This window comes from Tinamus guttatus, unplaced genomic scaffold (genome assembly GCF_059628265.1).
Source record: "Tinamus guttatus ecotype Peru unplaced genomic scaffold, ASM5962826v1 Tinamus_guttatus_pri_ptg001087l, whole genome shotgun sequence".
Classification (NCBI taxonomy): Eukaryota; Metazoa; Chordata; class Aves; order Tinamiformes; family Tinamidae; genus Tinamus; species Tinamus guttatus.
The window spans coordinates 2,578,863-2,605,894 of record NW_028289621.1 but is presented as its reverse complement, the minus strand read 5'-3'; the positions used below and the strand labels follow the sequence as shown (position 1 = coordinate 2,605,894).

Here is a 27,032-nt window from a genome sequence, read left to right as displayed (position 1 = left end):
AGCGCTGAGGGTTTGACCTCCTGCCCTGCAGCGGTGCTTGTTGCTTGTTGCGCCGCTGCTGTCGTGAGGCCGCTACAACCGCTCCCGGGAGGCCGGGCTGCCTGTAAAACCACCAAGTACACCCAAAAGCGGCTGTAAGGGCCGAGACCAACGGGCAGGCGATGTCGGAGCGCTGGTACCGGCCGCTCCCACCCCGGTCCCCATCGCGGTCCCCGTCGCCTCCCCCGGCCTCGCTGCCGTCTCACAGCGGCGGCGCCTCCCGCCCCTCACCCCGCCGCCGCCTCACGGGGGCTTCCCGCCCGCCGCACATCTCGCGGTGTTCGTCGAGAACGCGCCTCCCCCCCCCCCCCCGCCTTTCTTTTCTTTTCTTTTTTTTTCTTTTTTTTTTTTTTTTTTAATAAATAATTAAATAAACACAAGAAGAAGCGTTTCCCAACCCCCTTCCGGGCGCGGTGACGGCTGTGGCGGCAGCCCAGTGAGCGCGGCCGAGGCGGGGCCGCCGCCGCCGCCCCCCGCCCTCCGCCGCAGCCCGCGCCGCTCCGCTCCGCTCACACCCACCCGGCTCCGCATCCCGCCGCCGCCCGCGCCTCGGCTCCCAGCATGGTCATCAAGGTCTACATCGCCTCGTCCTCCGGCTCCACGGCGGTAAGCGCGGCCGCCACCGCGCTCCTCCCGCGCCGCGCGCGCGGCGGCGAGAAGCCCCGGGCACCGCTGCCCCGCTCCGCCCGCGCCGCTCGGGAAAAGTTTTCCCGGCCGGGAAGGCCTTGGGGGTAGCGGGAGAAGCCGCCTCCGGGGGAGGGAGCCGGGGCGATGAAGTTGTCGCCGCGGGGCTGAGCCCGCCCGAGCTGCTGCTTTGTGTGGGGCGGCGGAGCAGGGGCAGAGCCGGGGTGGGCGCCTCGCCCTTCCTCCTCCTCGCCCTTCCTCCTCCTCGCCGTGTCCCCCCAGGCAGCCCGAATTCCCCCCCGAGCCCAGGGGCCGCTTTGCAGCCCCCGCTCCCTGCAAGCGCCGTTAGCCCGGAGGCTGCTCCGGCTTCTGCCTCCGCTCCCGGGGCCTGCGGGGCAGCTCCCGCGTTGGCAGCGGTGCCCGCGGGCTGCTCCCTTCCCGGCAGGGCAGCCCGGCGCTCCGGGAGGCTCCGGAGCCCCTTTCCCTATCCCTCCCGACCGGCAGCATCGTGTGCTCGGAGGGAGGTCTGTTTGCTGCAGCCCGTCGTCTAAAATGTAAATGTTATTTCCTCTGCGATTGAGCAGCTTATTCCGCAGCTCCTGGCCTGGCTCTCTTCCCCTCACCCACCGTCAGCCCATTTTTAACAGCTCCGAGGGGATGGCGCGCTCTGGCTCGCGAGCAGCGATGCTTGGGGGCTGTTTTGAAGTTTGTTTCTAGAGCGTGTCGTGTGTCACGTCAGCCGGGTGCTCGGTGCCTTCATTGCCCTCGTGTGAAACGACCAGCGATGACAGGCGCGTGCGGCCGAGGTCGGGGTACCTACAGCTTCGTGCCCTGTGGTAGGAAACACTGAGTTTATTATGGAAGGGCTTCAGTCTCCCTTCATGCAGCCCCGGTGTGTTTTGTGCAGAGCTCAGATGAAATACCCCTTTTTTTTAATGGAAAATAAACAAAACCACTGGGAGGTTTGTGCCTAGGTTCAGCTCTAGCTCAAGCTGGGAGTGCCTTAAAGGTCATGGGATTTCTGTTTGGCATGAAATATGGCCAGAGTCTAAAACCCAGGGGATTCTGTGGCATTTAGCCTGCATGTACTGGAGATTCACAGCAGGCAGCTAGTGCATTAAATGATCGATAAGTCTTGCTGCAAGTAGATAAGGGGCTGAGCTATCGGCTACGTGATGGTCTCCCATGGGAGCACCAGGCACTCTGATTCTTATGGAGCTTCCCAACTTTCAGAGTGCTGTTTAAGATGCACCAAAAAAAAAAAAAAAAAACAAAAAAACTGCCTCTTTCACTGAAATATCCTTCTCCAGCTCAGGGCATTTGCTAATCCACAGGCTTCAGCAGGAAGAATAGCCCGTTGTTGACTCTGCTCCTGGTGCTGTGATGCATCCACCTCTCGCTCGGCTCGAGTGGAGCGTCCGAACCCCATCACAGAGGTGGGACAGGGGAGAGCGGGTGACAGAACCGTCTCCTTCACGTGTCCCTGCTGCAACTCCTTCTCTTTGTGGTTTGTGCTGATCTCGATGCTGACGTAGCATGCTGATCTTGAAAAGATGGTGATTGATGATCCTGAAAGCGTCTTGAAATCACGAGAAGATCCATGAAGTCCAGAGGTTTCAGTCCAGTTTCCTAGTGGGTTTGTATAGATTAATCACCTTGAATGAAAGAGCAGCAGTCATTAATAGACTGAAAACATGATCCTTGTTTTCTAATGCAGCTGCTAATGTATTTCAAGTTGACCGATTCTGCTGGTATAGGTTGTTTTCAATGGCCTCTTAATGGCAGTTATTGATTTTATTCTGTGTGTGCTGATACTGAGCTCCAGGAGCAAGAGCATCACTCTTGACTGGGACCAAGTTTTTATGCTTTTAGGCTTCCTTTCTGTGCTTCTTAATCATTAGCCTTGTGCTTTCTGAGAAACTCTTGCTGTTTTGTGGGTACCTTGGAGAGTTGCGTCTAACTTCATCTTGCCCCTGGGGTCACTTCTACATCCTTACCTGTGGAATTTGAGTTCTGGTGTTGATGTAGTCTCTTTTTAAGGAGATTGGCCATAACTTGAACGTAATTGCCCATGTTTTGGACATCGACACGAATATGCAGATGTTGTATTATTGGCAACCGAAGTAATCTTGTGGCAGTGAGCAGGATCGGTTGCTGGAGCGGACGAAGGGTGTTTCTGCTGGCAGGAACCACTCGCCGGGTGGCTCTTTCCCCTCTAGGAGAGGAATTTGAGTTGATGTTTCAACTTCATGTAAAGCCGAGAGCAGCCGCGCTGCAAGGAGAGCTCCTGCCTGCAGCTGAAACGTGCTCAGAGCGCAGGCGTCCCCTTCGTGCGCTTGCAAACAGGCTGCTGGGGAGATGGGCTGTGCTTGGAGGCCCAGGAGGTGCAGGACCCGCAACGGCCCCTCTTGTGCAACGGGAAACTCGTGTCCTCAAGGTTGCTCCAGGAAGACGGAGCTGAGCAGGGATTTCGTAATTTATGACCAAATACCTTTTGCAGACTATTTCCCATATACCTGAGTCATCCTGAGCCTTGTCATGGGTGTGAGAGCAGAAGGTGATCGCCGAGCTGCCTGTTTATAGGTTTGCAAACACTGCTAAGTGCTGTCTTGAATCCGTTTCATTGGTTGCAGGCCGGTCTATTTGCATTAGATCATGGGTTTTGCTTAATGCAGTGTGTGATAAAGGTGACTTTGTGTTTGTTGTGGTTCATTGCCGTGGCTCTCAGAAGCAGAGACGATGCAATTTACTGGCAGTTTATTGCCAAGTGATGCAGCCAAGATATGACGACTGCAGTGTAACTTCCTGTTCAAATTTCACCCTGAAATCGTGAGAGTCGAGCGTGGTTTTCTTGCTGAATTTGGGAGCCTTGTGCTGAAAGATGCTCTGTTTGTTCAACCTTTCTCAGCACAAGCTTTGTTTGGGTGAACGGTGGGCCAAGCCTCGCGGGTGACTGTGCGGATGGGCTGTAGACACCAAACATGGGGATACGCTGGGAAGCTGCTGTCCAGGAGTCTCTCTCAATCACGTGCAGCTGAAGCCGACAGTGCTGCCGTGTTAGTGTTTTTTAATAGGAGATGGCTCTGCAGACCGCGGCGTAAAATGGCAGACCCCAGTGCCCTGGACTGCGTGGCGGTTGTGGAGGCTCTAACACAGCATTTGGCCCTTGCCTTTTCTCCCTGGGCACGTAGGTATTAGTCATCTGGGGGTAAGAGCTTGCCCCAGGTTCCCCAGCACCAGGAGAACCTGAAGGCAGCTGAGTACCCGTTTTGTCAACCTCCTATGGAAAGGTGCCAGCCCTGTAAATTCCTCTCAGTCTTAGGAGCGTGCATGTGTTGCCAGCAGCTGCACCGCTCTGCATTACAGAATTTGTCTTGGAGAGCAGTGTTTGTCCATCCGACACCCCCGTGCAGGCTAGAGAAGTATGCAAGAAATCTGGAAGCTCCAGCTGGGGAAGCGGCGTTTGCTTTCGGCAGCTTCCCTTGGGTGCTGGGCACTGAGCTCTCCCCTTCACGTCCCCCGAGCATCGAAAAGCGCTGCAGAGCCGGGCCCTTCACATCCCTAGTGCCCCTATTTCCAGCTGCACAGGCTCCTTCCCTCCGCCCCTGCTTGCTTTGCTGCCTGCACGGGTGGTTTTCTGGCTTTCTTTATACTGTGGTTATAGATGTGGCAAAAATAGGAGCTGTTTATCCAGACTCAGCGCCAGAGTCCTAAGTTTACATATCGGGCTCGCCGCTGCTTCGGAATAGTTTGAGAGAGGACAGGAAATTTTAGTTTATTTTCTTTTGTTCACAGAGTTAGGGTTTGGGGACTTCAGGGTTTTGTCTCTTTCTCGTATTGTTTCCTTTTTTGGGGGGGAGGATCTAGCTCGTCTCCTCTCCCACGCGCCAGGACGAGAAGCGGCCCGTGGTCTGCAGAAGGGACAAGAAGCGGCCCGTGGTCTGCAGAAGGGACGTTTGCAAGCGGTGGCGCCGCTGCCCTTCCCTCCTGAAAGGGCTCGGAGCCCTTTCTGGTGCTGCCAGGGCCGTGCAGCCCGGCAGCGAGTGCTTCTGGAGCGCTGCGGGTTGCAAATAAAATGGGATGGTTTTGCAGAAGGGCCCCTGGCCCTTCTTTCGCTGTGCGAAACTGCCGGCTGCGGTCCGCGTTCGTCTTGAGCACCTCAGGGCGCCGGGGGAGGCTGGCGTGGCCCCTTCAAACCTCTGTCGCGGCGCCCGTGACGCCGCGCACGCGGACGCTGCGTTTGCTTGCGCAAAAACGCGTTTTCATCTTCGCGTTTACCTCTCCTTGGGACCGCTCTCCTCTGCTGCTCCTGAGCAGTGCGGATGGAGCCATCCTCGCGTAAACGGAGCAAGGCCGGAGTGCTCCCTGCTTCCGCGTGTTCTGCTCCTCGGAGAGCACCCGGCAGTGCGTTAAAGCCAAGTGGCTTTAAAGCCCGGATGCGCCCGCTCGTGCCGAGCACCCCAGAAGCAGCTGCAGTGTTCTGCTATGCATCCCGCTTTACCCTCAGAAACACCCTTGTAGTATGATGCGATTTAAGGAAAAATATGCAATATGGGGAAAACAAGGTGCACCTATAGTTTTAGAAATGATTTCATAATTGTACCTTTTTTTGGTGATTCTTATACAGTTTATCATAGCACACTAGTGAGAAGTAACTTGTTCTGTTAGTCTAGACGCTGAGTTTAAACATATCTTTTGTGTAAACATTATGTGCATGAAGTACTTGTTTGGACATCCACTATTAACCAAGCTGAATGTCCCTCATACAATGGTAGGAATTGTTTTGAAATGGAGTTTGTGGGGCCTGGGACAAAATATGCAGCATGAATCTGGCTGGGCACTTTGCTAGGGGCCTTCTGTCTGTCCTGCTATCCCAGCTTTTTTAAGTCATTGTCCCAGACTGTAGATAAGTGAATGTCTTTCTTAAAATATTGCATTCAAATTTTTAATAGTGCCAAAGGTTAAATTGGTTGCAGCTGTTGCAAAGAGTTTAATATATCCAAATAAAAATCGCTCTACTGTGCTTAAACAGAAACAGTTTTCTGACAACATGAGAGAGGTGAAATTACACTTCCTAGTTAGGGCTGGGAAAAGCTTTTTGGCATTAGGATAGAGGGGTATCTGTAGGTTCTCTATGCAGGTGTGGCAGCTCTTGTTTTTAGAGGGTGCATGAGGGTTATGTCTTTTTGGGCACTGCTCGAGGAGAAGGGGCTGCCCAGGGAAGGCTCCGGTTGCCCTCAGTTTGTGCTGCACCCTGGTGCTCAGCCCTCCTCGAGATACGGTCCCTAAGGGTCGTATTAGGGCTAAGCACTTCGGCTTTTTTAATAAATATTGGCAGAGTTGAGCAAATAACTTTTTCTGAGGCACTAAAGTTGCGCTCAGAAAATTCCTATAGAAGTCAGTGAATTGGCATGTGTATAATGTGCAGGAGGTGCCAAAAACAAGAGTCTGTGCAAGGTCGTTCCTGTAACTTATTCCTCCCAGAAGAGGAAGGACTGAGGGGATGGGGAGGTAAATGCAACTAAACAAACATTGATAGATGTCAGCTGTTTCGGCTCAAAACAGAACGAACAAAAACACTGCCTGATTATGTAAACAGAAAAGCAAAAGATTTGCCGTCGGCTGTAGCAAAATCTCCACTAGCCCTGCGATACGTAGCCATGTTTTGTGTTCCCAAGTCCTTGGGAACCGCTGGAACCACAGCTGTGAATCCCCTGCTGCCGACCAGTGGCCTGGAAACGTCAGTGACCCCCCGCAGCGGATGAGTGCTTCGCTGCTCAAGGATGTTTCTGCTCAAACAGGGAGATCCAATGGTAAGTACGTTTTGTAACCGCAGCCGCATTCCGGAAAGACCTTCAGCGTGTGATAGAACGGGAAGGCCTTTGGGTGGTCACATCCTGCCAGGGGGTTTTATCCGCAGCGCCGGTGCCTTTGGCAGGTCCAGAGCAGCGTCTCCATGCGGGAGCGGGAGCGGGAGCGACGCGGGGCAGGTTGCAGCCGCTTCCTGGAATTCGGCCGGGCACAGAAAGAGCGCGAGACTTCAGCCACCGCGTGGAAAGGTAGAGGGTTGACATCACCCCTGGGTCTGAACGAGGCGAAGTCAGTGCTCTCGGGGCTCAACCAGGGTCATCCGCGTATCCTGGCTTGTAACTTCTCCCTGGTAACTTTGCCCTAGGAGATGAACCTCGTTTTATTGGGGCTCCTTTTCCATGTGCAAATGTCACCTCACTGGAATGTCTGGAGGTGCTGAGCAGGCAACTGTAATTACTACCTGCCCAGGGATCTCTTGTTTAACTTGCGGTGTCGGAGCGTGGAGGGGTCGGATGCTGCAGGGATTTTCCAGAGGGCCTCGGGGAAGCCTGGGAGCTCCGGTCTGTCTTTCTGTGCTGGTCAAGCTGATGTTTTTTTCTGTTGGGCTCTTTCCAAGTGGACACGTGTGCAAATAGAGTGTGATGGGAAAGTGTCAGCGGCGCTATCGGAGGAGGCCGAGGAAACTAAACTGTCACAGAGTGAGAAAAAAGGACTTTTGGCTTAAATAATTGCTTGCAAACCAGTTATTTAAAACAGATAACGAACACGAGCTTGGAATATAAAAGCTGCTGTTGCAGTAAACATGAGTGACAGAGGAAATGCTGTGGGATCCATGCTGAGCAGCACAACCATAAGCTGGGCCAGGAGGGGACAGCCAAGGGGCCAAGTCCTGTGGGACGGGGCTGCTGAAACGGTCCAGGCCTGGGCAAGAATTAGGCTTAAATTAACTGTTGCTTTTTAGAAAAGAGGAGTTGGAGTTGTAAGAGCAACTTCTATCAAAATACTGTATTTGTGGTCATAAAAAGTAAGTGAAGTGTAAGAATTTTTAAGAGAGAGACTGAAGCAGAAATAGCACTGCTGTAGAAGTGCCCTGCAGGGTGAAGGTGCAGGGAGTCTGCATCGTTAAAAGGCTGATTCTGTTGTCTTTAAAGGCTGTAATGAAATGAGAAGAGGTCAGGAGAGATCCCGAGTAGGGTGCGAAGGTGACGGTGGCGCAAGGAGCAGCCAAGCAGGGTAGGACTCGATGGCTGGGAAGGAGGAGCCGGCCGCGGCTGCCGGGGTGTCCCGTAGTGCCGGAGCAGGGAGCGAGCCGGGCACCTCCCGGGGAAGGACACGGGCTGTTCGGCAGCGCCGCGCTCCCCTGCACGGCTCCTTGCCAGGGATGTGGGGCTGGCAAAATGGCACGGGTTCCGGAAGCCGGGAGACAAATGAAGGGGGAAAGTCTATAAGGGCTATTAAACCTAATTACTGCACTTCTGACTCACAACTGCGGATTACTGGAGGCTGGGAAACTATGATGTTGTAACAGCCCTGTGTGCTCAGTCTATTTGGGTGCTCTGCCCTCAAATCCGTGGCTGGTGGAGCTGGGATATTAGGGCGGGCGGGAGCTCAATCTAACCCAGTTAGGCTGTTACTCACTTTTGGAATGAAATTGATCCTGCTCCTAAAATTATATTAACAGTTCGCGTGTAAAAATTAAGAACTTGTTCAGAAAAATATGTCCCATGGAAAAGAATGTGTGTGTCTGTTTGGGGTGGGTTCGTTTGTTTTTTATTTGGTGTTTATTTTATGTGCCTAACGCTGCAGGACTAGGAGGCTCTAGAAGCTTTAAGTAACTAGAACTTTTCTTTGAAATATAAACAGATTCTGACTCTTTTCAGATACACCAGTGCTACTGCTGCTTTGCAGGCTCTGAGATGCTGTGAGAGACCGTAGAGATGGGAGGAACTTCTTACTATATTTGTCTCCTGTATCTTAGAAACCAGAAAGAAAAAAAATAGCAAAAGGTTCATAATAATTCTGCTCCTGGCTCCTGTCTCAACAACTGCAGTTCAGCACAGGAGATGAGAGCAAGGCCATAGGAAACGCTGTGGGAAGGTGTTTGTTATATAACAGCAGCTGACGGGCTCGAAACTTCCTATCAGAGAAGAGCACTGAAATCTCAACGCCTGGAAGTTGGTTAGGGAAGAGCTGCTTTGGATCCTCCTTTCTGCATCAGGATGAAATCGGCTGCAGGATCCGCATCGGGACCGGGACGTTGGCGCTTGCAGGCGTCAGCACAACGAGATCAGAAACCTCCTTGCCCACCGCGCCGCGGGGGAATCTTCCCAGCCATGGAAGCCGAAATGTCAGTCTCTTCTCCTTGAGTTAACAGGCGGCTGTGGCTTTCAGCTACTTGAAACCCCAATGAGAAGTTACAGGAGTAAACGTGGCCGTTCTCCGTGTGCGTCTGATCGCCAGCCGCAGTCCGTGCCCAGCACTTCCTACGTGAGAAACATTCGTGTTGGATGCTGTGACCTGCAGGTGGTTCACAGAACCACCCGGCTTGAACAGCAAATATTAATGTACAGTTAGACCTGGATAATAAGGTGGGTTCCTCAAAACCCCCTCTAGGCATAGGTCAAAATAAATTGGCAAAGCCCAATGTAAACAGAAAACAGGCAGCCTCTGGGGAAAAACAATAAGTTTTTACATAAAACCACATTTTTATGAGCAGTGGTTTCAAGGCAGGTTTAAACAACACATCTGATTAACTCATGGTTGAACCTTTGACCACATTCATGTCACTGGGAGTCCCGCCACCAAGTGCAGCCAGACAGGACTCCGCTCCTTAGGAAGCAGTCGCTGCCACTCACCCAGCTCCGCTCCCGCGTGCGGCCCAGGAGCAGCTGCAGCCAACGGGCAGAACAGCAATTCGGAGAATGAAGTGAAGAAGATAACTCCAAACTTCCTTGGTGACCTTGCATAGAAATGACACTCAAGTTAAACTGATGAATAGATAATAGAGATAGGATTTTTTTTCCCCAGGCAGGAAATAGGCACGATATATGCTCATAGAAATAAAAAGGAGTCACAAGATAAAAAAGGGGCAGGCTTGCAAACTTATTTGTTAGTGCCCTGATAATCCTGATTACGAGCTAGAAATTCCTTCCCGCCCTGTAATGCCGATAAGCGAGTCCACGGTGCTGGTGACCGGAGCTGTGAAACCCTTGGCCCCGAGCCCCGAGCTCCTCCTTCCTCCCGTCGCGCCGAGCCGATGCCGCCGGGGATGGAGGCTTTGCTGGTTCCTGCCGCCGGGAATGCGGGAGGCTCTGTAGGGCGTGCGGCCGGCTGGATGCGCCAGCTGCTCCCAGAGCAGGGTCTGGGGTGTGCAAGTCCCGCACGTCTTCAGCTGCACAAGTGCTGGGAGCTCCCGAATCCGCAGCGGTGCCGCTTCCCCTGATCGTGTTTTCCTTCCTCTTTAAAGACACGGTGCCTCAAGCTGCAGGACTTTGTAGAAGTCTGCACTAAAGTAGAAAAAAGGGAGTTTTGGTCCTCAAACATCAGCCAAGCAAATTAACAGTTTTCAAAGTTGGTGGCAATACAGGCTGTGATTTCCTGCATCCCTTGGCTTCTGGATGTTCTGGTGTGGCCGCACTGAATGTGCTGCTCTGCTTCAGCCCGACTCTTTGGAAAAAGCAGCAGCAAACTTCTATTTATACAGAAGCTTTCCTTTGATCCCCTCTTCCTCGGTATTACGGCATTTCAGTTCCTTGGCATTACAGATATTTCAGTTGAGGGAGAAAAAGCTTTCTTATTTTGGTGAATTTATTTAAGTTTTGGAGTCATCACAAAGACACTCTGGCTAAAACACCTGCAGCACATGAGGTCTTGCAGGGTGGAAAGCAGTACAGAATGGAAGAACCTGAATTTGCGGTAGGATCCCTGAGGACATGCTATATTTCTTCCTAAATTAATTAAAAAAAAAAAAAAAAGAGAGAATTGCCTGATTTGGTGTAAATGTAGTAAAACAACAATTGGTAACATAAGGCTCAGATCCTTTTAGTCTTGAGAGTTAATTTAGTCTATTAGTGCTAAAACATACAGGAAACAAACCTTCCTCTCAGTGCAAACCGCAGGAGCCCTCTGCTTGTTGGTGCCTCATTTGCAAACTGCTGTTTTTCCTGCTTGCTCTCTGGGCCGTGGAGGGGCCTCCACCACCGACGTGAATGTGCAGATTGTGAGAAATAACGACCCTCTTAGCAGCGGTATTGATAACACCCAGCACTGTGGCTCTCTGCTGTCTATTTATGGTGCCTGTTGATTTAAGGCTATCTTCTCGGGCTGCTTCTGCAGTAAATATTAGCCAAGCGCTATGTGGACTGTGGTAACAGAAATTTCAGGGTGGAATGAAACTTGACCTCTGCTGTCTGCTTGTAACCGTTGGCTGGAGCGTTTTGTCACTTCTTACAGATTTCAGCTGCTGTCAACTTCTCACACAGACCTAGTTTCAGTCTGGAGCCTGTCCTGGAGCTTGTTGTGAAAGTGAAGGTAAAGGAGGAATCATCCTGGCTGGAAAAACAAGACTCAGAGCCTGCCATCAGTGGTGACATCCAGGTTTTCAGGACTGAAGCCTTTTGTCAAGAGCAAGTGGTCAAGTTTTCAGTAGCACCCACAGTGCCTTTATTTGCATTTTGCTCAGCCACGCTGCGAGCTTCTGAAGATCTGGCTATTTGTCACGAGCCAGAGAGGTTTTTGCGACTTATTTGCTATTGAGCCTGGTTATCTTGTTGCACATTAGCCTTCTGCCTCCTAAACAGTATTGCCACCAATGTCTAAAGCCTGTTTATGATACTGGGCTCTTGTGTGTTTGCTTTTTTTTTTTTTTTTTGGTAGGATAGAGCCAGATGTAATCCCTAAACCAAATATCCAAGTAAGTAAGCAGTGGTTTGAAAAATCTGCGACAAAGTAGCTTTCAGCTTGAGCACTTTTTTGCTCTTCCACACAGCACAAGCTCCTGTTCCCTGGGAATTTTTCATGCCTCAGCAGATGAGCAGGGTGAGAAAGGCCGGATACTGCGGGCACAGGGAGCGCAGGACGCGGAGCAGCCGTGCCGGAGACGAGGAAGCTGCACATGAGATGGCCCGTGTGTTGGTGACACTGCCGCTGCCTGGGGATGTGTCACCGGGCCACACTGGGCCAGGCCTTTAGAAGCAGCCTCTGGGTTTCCACTTCCTTCTCCGTGGCAGTCTCGGGGCGTTCTGGTCTGTAACACACCGTGTTTTGGTGGGATTCGCCCGCTCTTCCTGGCGCTCCGATGCCGTTAACACAACGGTGCTCCCCAATTCTATCCGTTTCAGGCTGTTCCTGCAGAGGAGGTTCAGCTCCTTTCAGCTGAGCCCTGTCTGGAGTCAGCTGTGACGAGTGGAGGTGCATGAGGAGGCCGGGAAGCGCAGCCTGCCAGCTTCCAATTTCCATACAAAAACAACTGTGCGTCTGAAACGCGGAGCTCGGACTGAGCTGCTGCCTGTGCTTTGTTAATGGATAACCAGGATAATGGGGTCTGTATTCCACACTAGGAAGTCCGTCCCTCTGTTAGTTTTGGATGAGACAAGAGGAGTTTTCAGGCTTATAAAAGAAAAAACGCCACAAAAAAAAGACTTGCAAAATTGCCAAGGGCCAATTTATTTTATGCTGTAATCCTGGTATTTTTATTTTGCCTTGGATCATTCTGGTTGCTGCTATGGTTCGTGGAATGGCACATAGTTAGAGCTATGACTCTGCAATACATCAACCTTTTTTTATCTTCTTATCTGAAGTAATGCAGGGAGAGACTTAGGCCTGGAAATTTTGCTTTTATAGAATGCATTTGTTTTGGCTAAATGTAGTAGTCTACTCACCAAAGAAACTCAAAGAAACCCCCAATATATGAGTATTTGCACTTGCAAACCCTGTCACTGAATGGGGCAAAGGGGGAGGAAAAGAGGCCGCGGTGGGAAAGGCGCCTCCCATCAGCGTCGCTGCAGCGGCGTCTCCGTCCCCGCGCCGTCCTGCCGGGTGTCCCTGCCCCGGCGCCAGCCCCTGCATGGGGACAGAGCCTGGGGGCTGCCCGGGGCCTGCAAACACCTGCAAAAAACCCATATTTGAGTGTTCGTGCTGCTGGCAGCATTTTGCAGCCCATGAGCTTTGTTGCTGCATCAGCTCTTCAGTCCTAAAGTGAGACTTTTCTAGAAGAATATTGGGATTTCTTAAATGACTGGCTGTATTGTCCCTTACTCACTGAAATCCATTAGAATTTTTCAAAGCGAGAGATGAGCGATGGTAGATGCTCCTGGTTCCAATTTTGCCACCCATTTAAAAGGTGTATAATAATATAAATCACGCTCAGGTCCTGCTTCTGGTATTCAACAGCTTGAAACACTCGTTTGCATTCACTTTTTTCCCCTCTCTGTTGAGGCTGTTCGATTTTCTACAAAATATCTGCGTACTTTGAGGTCCAGAGGCTCTTCTAGTAACAGCTCGGATGCTGCCAGCCCGTTATTGTGGTTTCTTGGGTTTTAATCCCTCCCTTGCCCAACTGTTGGGCTTTGTAGGTGTTGTATGTGCAGAAATATCACGTGTATAAAAGATTCTGTGAAGAAATGTGTCTATCTCCGACCAAAAATAGAGACAAAGATAGATTTTATACGGAAATTGAAGTTTGGGGGGTGTGGGCGTGTTTTGCTTTTTTTTTTTTTTTTTTGAATCCAGACAATTAATCCCCCCTATGTAATTTAGGGGAAAAGAAAACCCCAAAGGAACAATCCTTTGATACGCAGAAGGGCCCTGCGTTTGGAGCTGGGGCTGTTGGTCCCCACATCAGCTCTGCATCAGCTGGGATGTTGGCGTGCCCCAAGTTTGCAGGTTAAAAATGCAGATAATTCATAATAACTGCTTATATTTCCTGTACATCTTTCTGAGCGGGTCGCTTGTTGGTGCATCGCTGTTTCTCAGCCATGTGGCACAGCGCAGATTATTTGTTGTTGTAGTTTAGCCCTTAATAACAACTATTGGCCATGTCCAAAGCTTTCTGTATGAATACTGCTTGGCTGCCAAATGCAAAATGGCTTTCTGCGAGTTTTGAGTGAATCTAAGGGTTTGTGCAGGTTTGGGAAGGAGCAGGGAGGCTGCAGGGTGGTTGCGGCTGCAGCTTTGGGCTTTGCAGCTCGGACAGGGCAGCCCCGGTCGAACGCGTGAGCGGCCGCGAACGCTGCCCGTGGCGCTGCCGCCTCCTCCACGCAGATAAAGAGGAGCCCCTGCTCGAAAGACCAAGTTGGTTGTCCAAGAGCACTGATGGGAACTCAACTGGGATTTGTTTTCTTTCCCTTAGCCGTGAGAACAAGTCGCTTTTTGGGTGGGCAGGTTTGCATCTGGCCAAGAAGCATTGTCACATGTTGGAACGAAATCTGCACTTTATTCAATGGCACTTTTATAATTTGACTTCAGATCTTATTGACAGCAAAATATTTTCTGTGCTAGAAACCCAGTCGAATCATAATAGTCCTTTGAAAAGCGAGTATAAAGGACAGTTGGATTTTGTTACTGTTTTTCATTTTTCCTTGGATGTTATGCTGAGAGCAGAATGTGACTCAAGCTGTGATAATATCTTGATCCTGAAAGTGCTTTCATCGAAAGTAACCTTAAAACGCATTAAAAAGTAATCATTAAGCAGCACTGCTACTGCTGTTTGCCAGCAGCTGCAGAAGTATAAATAAGGGAATGTTCCTTGTCCTCTTCCTTGACTAATGGGTGTAAGAATCTGCTGCTGGAGGACAGCAGGCAGAACAGACCTCGACAGGCCGCAGCGAGTCAGTCCTCAGCTGTTTGTGTGGGATTCCTCCCACGAGGAGTGAGTTCCCACAAACTCAGGAGCTGCAGGAGGAAGGTGGACGTGGCGATTAGGACGCTGCTGGACGGGCTGCGTGGGCAGGCGAGGGCAAGCGGAGGAGCCGGCCGTGTTCCTGGCTGCACCGGGCAGGCGCCGAGCCGAGTCCCCGGGGGTTTCTGCTGCTCCGGGCGCTGCTCCGCGCGCCAGCAACGCCGAGTGCGGCCCCAGTCCTCCTGTTCCCTTCTCCTCCTGGAAAGCTGTTGAAACATCTGCCCTACGAAGAGAGGCTGAGGGAGCTGGGCCTGTTCAGCCTGGAGAAGAGAAGGCTGAGAGGGGATCTAATCAGTGTATATAAATACCTCAAGGGAGGGAGTGCAGAGGACGGTGATGGTCTCTTTTCAGTGGTGGCCACTGATAGGACTAGAGGAAATGGCCGGAAACTGAAGCACCAAAAGTTCCACAGGAACTTAAGGAAAAATTTCTTAACAGTGAGGGTGACAGAGCACTGGAACAGGCTGCCCAAAGAGGTTGTGGAGTCTCCTTCTCTGGAGATCTTCAAAACCCGCTTGGACGCAGTCCTGTGCCACGTGCTCTAGGTGACCCTGCGTGTGCAGGGGGTTGGACTAGATGAGCTCTAGAGGTCCCTGCCAACCCTAAGCATTCTATGATTCTATGAATGCGGTGGGGTCCCTTCCCTTGGGTTTTGGTGCTTTGGGCTCTCACAGGGTCACCAAGCGAGCGCTTACAAAGGCATTATAATCCATAAGAGAAGCTTTTATTTTTCTTCTCAGGAATCAGCTTTTCCATTTATGTAATTTTCTGCAGTTTTTGGAGCCAAGTCGTGGCCTCGTTTTGGGAGGTGCAGGCTTTGCCCCCTGTTCTCGCTTATTCTCAGGTTTGGGCTGATAATCTGGTACCTTATGCCTGGATAATTCCCTGTTGCCCTGTACACGTCTTGAGCTTTCCAGAAATGTCCTGCTAGGAGAAAGTAAATTCATCCAGGACCCATCTGGATGCTGCCTAATTTCTATGGAAAGAGAAGCACAAGTATCCAGCGAGTTTTTCCAGCCTCCTGTGGTTGATTTAGGTCACGTAAGTTTGTGGTGGTTCTGCTGTGCTCACCCCAGATGTCATTCCCCACAGCCCAGAAAACCAAGCATTAGAAGAGATAATGATGGTATCACTACATGTAACACTTGGCTTAAAATAACCAGACCACAGAAGTGGTTAGAATTCAGTAATGATAATTTCCCAGTTCTAAAAATAGGTCTGTCAGGGACTGTGAGGGAGACGTGAATCAGCAGGGGACACTTCCGAGCTCCATCCTGCCAATCCCTCTTGGAGCAGCTCTTTGCTGGAGGCATCTGCTGCTCCTTGCCACCCTTCAGCTCGAGTTAACAGCTCTTGGGAGCCACCAACAACCGCAGAACTGTTGCCTCTGCCTTGTGGAGCTCCTACGGGAAAAATGTATGGGGTTTTCTTAATTTATATATATACACCTAAAGAGATGTATATACATATATATATTTTTTAAGGTGCCTTGGCCACCAGGTGTTCCCCCTCCTCTGTGCAGGTTGTAGCTTGCACCGCCAGCAGCTGCTGTGAGAGCATTGCAACTGCCCATTTTGCACGAAACAGGTGCCACGTGGTTTAAAGGATTGCCAGCCTAAAAGGAAGCAGCTTCTTTAAAATCATCCGTGGTTTCAGCTGCAACTGCTGCTGCTGCTAAGGTTTAGTTGCTTGTTCTTACCTAGAGTCCTGGCTGAACTCAGAAGAAACTGTAAAAATATCTTTAAGCTGTTTTTTATCTCTCTGGCTGATTCCACAGGTGAACAAGAGCAGGTTTGTGCCTTCACTTGCTGTTTTCCTGGACTAAAAAAAAAAAAAAGGAAAAGAATTGCCAAGATTCTGCACTGCAAAGTGGGAGGAGGAGGCAGTCAGGGCCACCTCTGCCTTGCTGCAACTGCTGCTGTAACCAAGCAGGACTGAGGACTTGATTCAAAATCCCTTTAAAATTGTTTTAAATCCTCACAACAGTGTAAAAAGCCCCTTAATCATACCTTTAAAAAAAAATCTGTTTTGCTCACCCCAACACTGCCCTCGGACTGCAGCCACCTTAAACAAGTTTCTAAAAGATGTCTCTTGTCCAGCAGGGAATTTATTTATAACCTGGCAAAATAGTAAGACTTAAAAAAAACCATCCCAGCCAGCCACACAGACCGGACTATTCTTTTCTGTGTTTATCTGTGTGGAGCAAACACGAGCAAGGAGGAATTCCTTTGAGTGCCTTTCCGTGAGCTCCTCGGGGCAGCTGCTTCCTCCTCCGTGGCCCTTTTCCTGCCTCGCAGCGCTCAGAGCAGGAGCCCCTGGCACTGTCTGGAATACGGCAAAATCCTGGGAAGCGGCGGCAGGCGCCTGCTGCTCTGTTTTAGGCGCTCCTTCGCGGGGCTGTTGTGGTGCCCCGGTATAGTGGAGCTTGGCTAAAGAGACCCACAAAACAACGCGATCCGGCAGCTCCGTCCATCATGCTCTGGTGGGCGTCCTGTCCCCCCGAGTGCGTCGCCAGACCAACAACCCACTCCCTTTCTTTGGCCGAAAGACAAAGGTTTCAAACCAAGATTATGTGTCAGCCCCCATTCCTTGGTTTTCCTTGCAGTTTTTTCACTGTTTTGGAAGCAGAATCATCTCCTGACTGTACCAGACCATGAGCAGCGCAGGGGAAACAGCTCCTGCTTGGGTGTCTTCCCAGACAGGCAGAGAAGGGAAAGACTTTCCAAGACTGGCAATGTATTAATGTTTTCCTGATGCTGTGAATTTCCCAGCAGTGGAGATGTTCCCGGTATCCATCCCCTTTGGAAGTGGGGAGCTCCTCTTGAGCTGTGTAGCTAGAGTCCTAGTGGGAAATCAGGGTGGTGGAGGGCCAGGGCATTTTCTTCATGTTGAGGAAATATCCTTGTGCCCGAGATACTCTGGCTTTGTTCCATGTTTTGTGTGTGAGAGTCTCATCCCTGGATAGGTAGGGACCTGCTCTGCGAAGGGACATGGGAACAAGGGGAGCTGCTGCTCTGAGGAAGCTCTGGGTATGTGCACGTTTAGGAGCCAATTCACTATTGAAAATGGTTTAGAAAAACTGTTCTGAAGAGATCAAAATACTAATTACTGTCAAGTGATAGAGCTCTCCGTGTACAAAACGGAGTGTAATTTAATAGCTGATTGGGTAAAAAAATGGTTCCCTCAGCTCCAGGATGGTTTGTGAAGGAAAGGGCGAGTTCTTCAGAGCTTCCAAAGGTGCCGGGAGCTTTGGGAGGTGCTGGAGCCTCCCCGGCCGCTCTGTCCCGCCGCGGCTCTTCCTGCAGGCCAGGGAACAGATCTCCCGCGGGAGCTTCGCGCCTGCCCGGGAGCCTCCTCCTGTGCGGCCGCCTCGGGAGCCCCCGGGCTTGTTACTAGCACTGACAAGTCAGCTACTGCCCAGCACCAGCCGGCAGCTCCCGAGCTGGCCCTGGCTCCCTGCCTCCGTCTGCCGCGCGCTGCGTTAACCGCTCCGGGAGCCGAGTCCCGCTGCGCCGCGGTAGACGCGGAGGTGCCTGCCGCTCTGTGGGCATTTCCTCTAAAATAAGCAAGGTGCGGGTTGTGGTGGAAGAGCTGCGTTTCGTGGGTCGCGGCGCCCACGGGCTCCCTTATTTGGAGCCTCGGAGCTGCCGGGATTTCTGTGTTTTTGCGTCTCCATATATGGAGCGGCTGCCGCCGGAGCCGCGCTCGGAAGCCGGGCAGGATCCGCACCGCGCGGGGCCGCAGAGGTCGAGCCCAGGCCTCAAACTGGTTTTAGAGCAAAGGGAATAATGCAAAGAAAACAAATTTCTCATTAAATCTTGCTTGCTTTTTTTCTCATTGCTCACCAGGATGCGTATGGTTATGATTTCCTTCATGGTGGTAAATATTTGCAGAGAAAGAAGGGAGCATAAGCTGAGCAGCTCAGAGCTGCCACCTCCCCTGTGCCGCAGCAGAGGCCCCGCTCGGTCCCGCACGTGCAAGGGATCGGTGCGTCGGCAGGAGCTGCCTGGCAAATTCCTGGAAGCGAGGCCGGAAAAGGCCATTGGCTTCTGAGGTGCACGCTGCCCCTCGGCCCCCGGCTTCCGCCTCCAGCTTCCATTCCCAACCTGTATCCCGCTGTTTCGGCCTTGCACCCGGGGACTGCACGATGAGCGGCAGGAAAGCGCTTTGATGACTAACTCTGTTCTCCTCTCCCTCTTTGACAGATTAAAAAGCAGCAACAAGATGTGTTAGGTTTCTTGGAAGCCAACAAAATCGAATTTGAGGAAAAAGATATCGCGGCCAACGAGGAGAACCGGAAATGGATGCGGGAGAACGTGCCCGAAGACAGTCGGCCGGCGAGCGGCAACCCCCTGCCGCCCCGGCTGTTCAACGACAGCCGCTACCTCGGGGTAAGGGACCCGCTCGCGCTTTTCCTGTCCCCGTCCTCGCACAGCCGCAGTGGATGGTGCTCTGAAAGTTTGGAGTTTTCTCATTCTTAACTGTAACTGTGAACTAGCATGTCACAGAAATCGGCACGGTTGCTCCAACCCCCCATTCTGTAGCAAATTCAGAGAATTCAGAGAGCTGCACTGGATGCGTGTTGTTTTTTTTCTATAAATGTACATTCCAGATCATTCTCCAACCTGTTATTCAGCCTCCAAAAGAGCTGTTTGTGCGAGGTGATTTCTGCCATGTCAATATATCAGGTTTCTAAAACTGAGGTGAAACCACTTACCTTTGGATCAGCTTTATGTGTGCTCTTTCTGAGACCAGGGCAGTTGCAGTCCACTTATTCTGATGCCTTGAATAGATTAAAAATCAGGTTGCAAATACAGTTCCTACTTATAATTATTGTAATGCTTGATCAAAAGTATGTTGCCCTGCAGCATTTCTGCTCAGCAGGCCATGCTTGAATGATTATTAGATTAACTGTTAATTTTATTTTTAAAACTTAATATCTTCTGAAAGGAGTCCACAGTATGCATTGCTCCCTGCTGTTTGTTTCTAAGTCATGTTGCAGTCTGGTGCTGACCTGCAAAGTCCCTAATTCAGAATGTATCAGTCTGTACCTTGGACAGGCAGTTCTGTGGCTACTGAAAGAAATGATACTCAGTTCCCAGGAATTTTTTCTTGCCTGTAACAAAGGCAGAACTTGAAACAAAATCCACAGTGAGCTAAAATACCATGCAGCTTTCAAAATGTTAGTGACTGTGGTTACGGGAAAGATTTAGTTCGGCGCGACAGATCGGTTATCATCTACAACTGAAAGTTGAGAAAGAGCTAGTCATGAAGAACTGAAAATATCTTATTTGCAGAAATGGGTTTTTTTCTTCCTTAAAAAGAAAAGCTCTGTGGCAGTAGTAAACCCAGTTGCATGCAGTGTCACCTTTCTCTCCTTGGAACAGCAGAGCCTTCAGGTGCCCAAGCAAATCCCTGTGCAGTTTGGAGTCCTTTATCAGGGAAACGTAGCCGGTTCCTGCTGCATTGCTGCAGCCTCCCAGCAGCACCGGGCAGCGCTCGGCACTGCTGCGGGGCAGGGAGACAACAAGCCGCATGTCTGAGCTTATAGATACAGTGATTTTGGGGAGAAGCGTAGGCCAGTTCCTGCTCTGTCTGTGCTTACTTCATGGCAAAAGGTTTTCTTAAAGGAATATCAGGTCACTTGGAATTTCTCAGGACCAGCTATTGCTATCCCCCAGGGGAAAGGGTGTTAAAAACCACTGGGTGTTATGTTAGGCTGAAGATCACACAGCAAAGGACCTCCAGGAGATGATTTTAATCAGAGTTGTACCAAACCCACAGGCCAGGTTACCACCTATTTTGGGGGTATTTCTGGCTGGAGTGGGAATATCTTTCCAGCTGCTGTATTTTGCAGTGCACTAGGGTGAAGCTGGGGTGTTATATCATACAGAATGTCATTGCTTTTTGCCCTACTCCTGTCTCTCCCATATGTGACGAGTGAGATGTTGGAGTCTGCCCATCAGACATGAGGCTCTAAGTCCTCTCTATTGGTCCTGAGGTTGCTCCCATAAAGAGCAGTCCTGGAAGATGCAAAGGGGTCTAACTGCTCTCGTTTAGAAATCCAGTCAGTTTACACATCCGCATCCAAGCTGCTGCAGTTCAGCTTCCAGGGGGTAGGAGCCCGTTTCCACCCCGTGCACATGAGGCCGTGTGTGGTTCAACCGCAGCACTCGCTGCCTCACGGCGCTGCTGTGGCCGCCGGGCGTGCGAGCCGGCCTGCCCTTAATGGCGGCTCCCTGTGCGGCTTCAGCCCGCGCCGGGCCTGCTTGCTGCCACTCGGCCTGGGGAGCTACCCCAGCCAGGTCGGCCGGGAGAAACCCGGTAGAGCTGGAGGGAGCCCCTCCTGTTGCTCCAGCTAAAACAGCCAGGAGGAAAAGCACAAGCGGGATGGGGCTGCGTGTGAAACTTGGAGCTAGGGAAGTGTGTGGTAACGCGGTCAGCTGGGCTTGCGCAGGCCCGGGTTTGTTTGGTTTCACCAGCTCTTCCCTCACGTAGCAGATGACTACATTTTATACTCTGCACAGAATCACATTGGGTCTCAAATGTTAAAAAGGGCAGAGAAAGGAGAATGTATATTTTTATTGTTTCATTGCTTGTGAAGTTTTTTATGAGAGGTTTTTATGCTTGCAACATGGCTGTGTGCATATTTAGAGCAACTGTGGGACATTTCTCGACGCAGCACCAGAAGTTCAATGCCGAGACTTGCACTGGTTAATTGGCCCTGTGCACTGACTCTGCTGCTAAAGGGAGCTGGATCTGTAGCTCCGCAGCGCATATGGGGAGATAGATTTATAACAGAGTCCCACTGCCTTTAGTTCACTTGCCTCGTTAATCATTAACAGCAAAGGTGATGGAAAAGGGTTTACTTTCAGTTTACAGCTTTAAATTTAACTTTTAACAGGTTAGAAGCTGTTAATGTCCATAATCGCAGAGCTGCTACTGCTAATTTGGAGTCAGTCATGAGAGCTGTGGGCATCGATGCTGCTGGATGCTCTTGGGGAGGGCTCAGCGCGGCCCTGGGGGACACCTGGATGTCAGGCCAGGGCGGCTGCCCCTCGGGAAAGCCTGGAGCACCTCCTGGCAGCATCGGTGCAGATGCCAAAATCTCCAGCTTGTCACCTTCTCCAAACGCTGCAAGTTATATGGTAGCAGTGCTAATAAAAACCTGACTTTCTGAATTGTGCAGTACGTCACAGCAAGCAGTTTGCTCGGGGCGGGCTGGGTAACACACCTAGTTGACCTCCAGGTATTTCTGAAGATTCATACTTCTCTTTTGCTTTTTCCTCCCTGCTCCTAATCCGCAGGATTATGAAGCTTTCTTCGAAGCCCGAGAGAACAACGCAGTGTATGCATTTTTAGGCTTGACTGCACCGCCGGGTTCAAAGGTAGGTGTATGCATTTTTCACACTAAACTATAACCTCTATTTTATGTCATACTCTTCCCTGCTCACGTTTTGTGTTTCGTGGTCACTCCAGTTAATCTACCTGCTTATTTGATGTTTAGACTCCAGAGGCTTTAGCTTTCAGGCTTCGGCAGTTGTTATGTGCTCTTTTATTTCGAAGATGCTGTATTCCCTGGAGGCTCTAATCCCTCTTCCTGCCTGTCCTTCTACCAGAAAAACTCCGTGTCCAAGACTTATGTTCTTCTAATACCCTCACTGTAGGGCCACTTTGGATTCTTTATGTTTTTAATCTCTCTTTCTTTATGTGGTCCACCCTGCAAACAAGTGAAAGAGTAGCTGATACATGCACTGAAGAATGTCCAAGACATCTGGATGAAAAGAAACTGCCACAAAATAAAGATTTTTTTCAACATAATGAAAAAAAAGCAGTAATTCAGATTAAGTTTTGATGAGACTTTTGCAATGGAAAATACCTCAAAACCAGAGTCCCTGGCCTTTCTTGAATGCATTTTTTTCCTTCACCCAGTTATCTGAAGCTTTGTTTTTCCTTTACCAACCTCAAAGCGGGTCACTGCTGTGCGCGTGCGATGGGCTGGATTTTGATAAGATAAGACAAGGCTACTCTAGATGTTTCACTTGAGGGCAGTAGGATCTGCCAGGGCACTTCCAGCTTTCTTGTCCCAGTGGATAAACACACCGCTTCCCTTCAACTTTATGTATTTAAGAGTTGAAGGTCCCACTTGTACGTTATCATTCCAAGACCTGATTTTAAAGGTAGATGATGATTAGTTGCCTTTGACTGTAACAAACTCTAGGTCAGACTGAAACACACAGATTTGGGAGCCAAATGAGTTTCCAGGTTGGTGCCTGAAATGAATGACATAGTGAGGAAAAACTCCAGCTCGTGCAGAGAGACCCTCAGTACCAAAATGTGTGATTTTTGCTCCAGAGTAACGCCCCAGTGGGCTTGCACAGAGCAACAATTGCTTAAATCCTGCTTAAGCTTCATGTAGCACCTGCACAGCATTGCACAGAACAGTGCAGAGAGGAACCACGGAGGAAGACGACAACGTGACAGCCCTACAACCTGCCGCACCCTCGGCAGCGCAGAGCTGTTGGTGCTGCCATGAACCAGGTCGTCTGCCTCTGTCACGTGCACGAGCGTCGCTGCAAACCTCATCTTTGAGTTACTGCTTTGACAAGAACCATCTGCATGGCCAGCAGTTGCTCTGATTCTGTCAGAAGGGTGGCTTTTGAGAAAAAGGTTAAACTTAAAAGGAGGAAACATTCAGGTGGTTGTATCCTGCTGGATTTTCGTATTACTTGCTCTGCTTGGGGATGCATTGAGCTGATAAGGATAACCTCTGGCTAAGTGACTTTGTGCCCGCTGTATTCTGCTGCTGGCTCAACCCCTGTTAACTGTGTTACAATTACATGATGTCAAATCAAGCTGATTGCCTATTGCCTGCACCCAGAAGCTCATTGCAGATGCTGACACTGGCATTTACAGCATAGCTGCACGCAGCTCATGCTGAGGTTAGTGACGCTGAGGCTGCACGTGGGCTATATGAAACAAAAAGGATCTAGATCAACCAGAGTGCAACTGCAAGAGAGGGCCCGGGCAAAGCTCCTTCGAGCGCCAGTCTGAGAGATCTGGGAAGTTGTTGGAAGACAAAGTTCCCATATTAACGCCAAACAGAATTGAGAGGCAGGCCTCAGAAATGAGAAAAGGAAATAGCTATTTACTGAGCACTTTGTCTTGTGCTTTGGGCACTGAAGAGTTCAAATGCACCTACAGACCGCAGGGAAATGCTCAGAAAATAGTTTTCATTTAATCTATCCCAAACCTCCCAACTTGAAGCAGCGTGGGTTGTTCCAGGGAGAGGAGCGGGCGAGCTGGAGGCCGTGATCACTTATTTAAGAACTGACAGCAGGCTCAGTTCAGGGCTTCATGGGAGCAATAAGGGCAAGGCTGAAAGGCAGCAAGTTTAAAATCTCAGTATCGCTGCCCTTGTAGCTTGCAGGGTTAGGCTCGAGGAGAGGGAATTCTGCTCTGAAGGCAGGTGGGTTGGTGGGTTCATTGCGGAGGGCACTTGGTCTTATTCCTGCTTTCTTGAGGAAGAGAGAAAGGCCAGCAATCCTCTCCAGCTTACTACAGCCTTGCTTAAAGATGTACCTGATATATACCTGATATAGCATTTTCTGCCAAAAAAGGCTGGATGCCACTTGGGTGGTGTGTGTGGCTGGCTAATGTATTAGGAAAGCAGAGACTGCCTCGTTGTCACCGTTCCAAGAGCCGCTTGTCTTCCGGAGAATGTACAGTGTTCCTTTTCTCCCAGGTTTTGTTGCCCGTCTTCATCTTTCTGCCTTTTTCACCTTCCCTTTTGTGTCTCTAACTGACAATCTGCCCTTGCAGGAGCCACGTGGCGGCCCCGCGCCGTCCCGCTGCGCTCGCGTGCCCGAAGGGAGCCGGGCCGTGGAGCAGCCCCGCGTTCCCAGCGGGAGAGCCCGGACAGCCCCCGGCTCCCAGGACACCGGGATGCGCCTGGTCCTTCCCCGCCTGCGGGTCCCGCTCTGGGACTGTGCCTCCTCCTCTTGGTCTGAGGAGCCTTACGAGCTTCCCAGAAATTCCCTTCTTTCCCCTCCCTCCAGTCTTTTTTTGTAGTATTTATTTGTTCAACATATTTTTGGAATAGCCATGATGACTCGAGCAGTGCTATCAAGTTGCTATCTTCAGAATTTACATGCAGTAGTCACCAAAGCAAATAACTCGATTACATAGAAGTTGAGTTTAGCAGAGTTTTTTTTTAATTCTTCAAAACAAACCAACCCTCCGTCCTGAAGCACCTCACGGAGGCAGCGAGAAGCTGCCCATCTTCACCGGCCACGCTAGTGTTAACATGTAATTACACCGACCTTCAGTCAGAGGAACATTCACAGAAACCATTTCCAAGGAAATTCTTTTCCGTTAGTAGCTCCTCCATAAGTGCAGTCACTTTATTCCCATTGGTGATCACCTTCTTTCTGAAAATACCTGGGCTGAAAAATGCAGTTTATTGTTTTTTAATGATCCTTCTGAAATGTATTAAGAAATATCAGAGGTTGCTGGGAGGGTGCCAGCCTACAGCAGCTGTTTCTTAGTCTCAGGAGGACTGGGCTGTAACTCACTATTATCTTTTCTTTAACATCTGTGGTCAGACCTGGTTTTGTGGTCAGGAAGACAGAGTGGGCAGCAGAGAAAATGCAAATGTGGGTCTGGTTTGGGCTAGGCTGGGCTGGGAGGTGAAGCCAGCACCGTGTAGGGTTTGCCCTGTAGCAGTGGGGACTCTTTGTTTGAGTTGGGTGCTGCTTATTTTGCTTATTCACCTACTCCTGTAATTACAGTTGTGTTCTATGGACACTAGTGCCTAGCCCGGGTGTGTTTAAGCTGTCACTTTGCATAAAGTACTAACGTGTGTCATTCTGTTCTGCCATTTCAGGAAGCCGAAGCACTGGCAAAGCAGCAAGCATGAATTCCAACTGCCTTAAATGCTCTGTAAAGGGAATTTCCACAGCTTTTTATAAAATAGTAGAATTGTCTCTGCTTCAAGAAAAATAGATGTGATTTCTAACATTTGATTGGTGCTTGCAGCATTCACAGAACATTAATACAGATTTGAACACAAAGTCAAAATGTGAACATAAAGGTAGAAAGCACAGAGTGTGTTATTACAAAGTTGGAGGCATAGGAAATTGGAGCAATTAGACATGATTGATTTTTCAGATAAACTGTCTTGGCAATTTGTCCATTTTGTGTAAACTTAAAGAAACTATTTTAGTACTATAAATGCAGATATGGTTATACCTAGATATCCAACTATTTAAAAATATGAAAAAAGAGCAACAGCATTAAACCTTATCACTAACTTTAGTGCCTGAGTTGCCTCAAAAACATTACTGAAATACACAGTAATTTTTCAGTGTCTTTTTATTTTAAATTGTAGGTGTTGTGTATTGTAATAACCATTGTAGTCACTTTTGGAATTGGTGTTTGTCCTTTTGTAGAATAGGTATTTAAAATTGTAACACACTGTACAGATGAAAAAAAAAAAAAAGAAGAATGCCATGTACTTCTCCTCTAAGGGATCTCTGTGGGCTTTTCCTACAAAGAAAAGGGGATTTGGGCAATGGACAGCCTTTGACCACGTAGCTGCCTAGGCACAACTTTGGACATGTTTGTGAGCACCTCAAGGAAACACACGCCGCTTCCCAGGCAGTGTCGCAAATAAGCCAAAATGGCCAGAAATGGCATTTCCTTACCAGGGTAAGGGTGAAGCCTTTAATGAAATTCTTTACAAAAATACCAGTTCACATTGCATATAGCATTAGATATCTTGGTGCATGTCCTGGTAGTACTTTGTTGCATATAGTATTTTTTCAAATGAGAAAGTGAAGTTAAATGTTTGAATAGCAAGAACTATTGTAATAGGGAGGGCTTTTTTTTTAAGGTTTAAAAACTGATTTCTATTGCTGTTGCCATATCACAAAGCTATTACAGGAATTGCAAACATACTAAGTGTCTTGTATTGGTGAATTTACCATGTGCAATATCAGCCTGTCCATTCTCCCAGTACCCATCAGATAGCCTGTATTACTTGCCATATTCTACAAAAATAAAAGTAACTACAAGTGCCCTGAACAGTAAGAAATGTGTGTGGATAATTTAAAATGCATTTTTTACCACATAAGCTACTTTTTTCCGCAAATCAACAAAGGAAAATGAAAAAGATAGTTAGCGCTCATTTAGTTAGAGGATCCTTCTGATACCTCTGCATGCACATTTCAGTTTGCTTTGCTTTACTAAGGTAGAGGAACGGGCTGTATAGATCAGGGGAAGGCTGCAGTTACTTGCTTTTGGTTGGTAAAGTTCTTCTAGAGAAGATCATGATAAAACTTCCACAGATGTCAGAGCCAGCAGGACCTAGTTTGAAGCCAAGGTAGTTAACACTTCTTTTTGGTCAAGTTTAGGGGGTTTTATTATTATTATTTGGAGGCCTAGGAGTAGATGTTTGAAGCTTGTGCTTACAAGAGCAAGCACAGTATCAAAATACATAGGGGTAGATTAACGTTGCTTCATCTTGAAGATTAACACATACATTTGTGCTTTCTTATTAACAGGCTTTGTCAGTAATTGCTAAAGTTTTGTGGGATTTGTTTTTAGGATGGAAGGTGGGTTACATTTTTGTATGCAGTGTCTGATTTTGATCATTCACTGT

At 49.6% G+C, this 27,032-nt stretch overlaps 1 protein-coding gene across 1 annotated transcript; it reads left to right on the top strand.

Moving 5' to 3' along the window:
• The first annotated feature begins 539 nt into the window (after positions 1-539).
• On the top strand, positions 540-25,587 carry SH3BGRL (SH3 domain binding glutamate rich protein like). The gene is made up of 4 exons (XM_088538507.1): positions 540-645; positions 18,577-18,762; positions 21,679-21,759; positions 25,257-25,587. Exons 1-4 carry the CDS (start codon positions 601-603, stop codon positions 25,287-25,289), a joined length of 345 nt encoding a protein of 114 aa, XP_088394633.1. The 5' UTR covers positions 540-600; the 3' UTR covers positions 25,290-25,587.
• The last annotated feature ends 1,445 nt before the right edge of the window (positions 25,588-27,032 follow it).

Bases quoted from the DNA above. Each gene is read 5' to 3' on its own strand.
- SH3BGRL (XM_088538507.1), top strand. From the start codon at position 601: ATGGTCATCAAGGTCTACATCGCCTCGTCCTCCGGCTCCACGGCG. The intron at 646-18,576 runs GTAAGCGCGGCC...CCTCTTTGACAG, and splicing joins CGTCCTCCGGCTCCACGGCG to ATTAAAAAGCAGCAACAAGA. The intron at 21,760-25,256 runs GTAGGTGTATGC...CTGCCATTTCAG, and splicing joins CTGCACCGCCGGGTTCAAAG to GAAGCCGAAGCACTGGCAAA.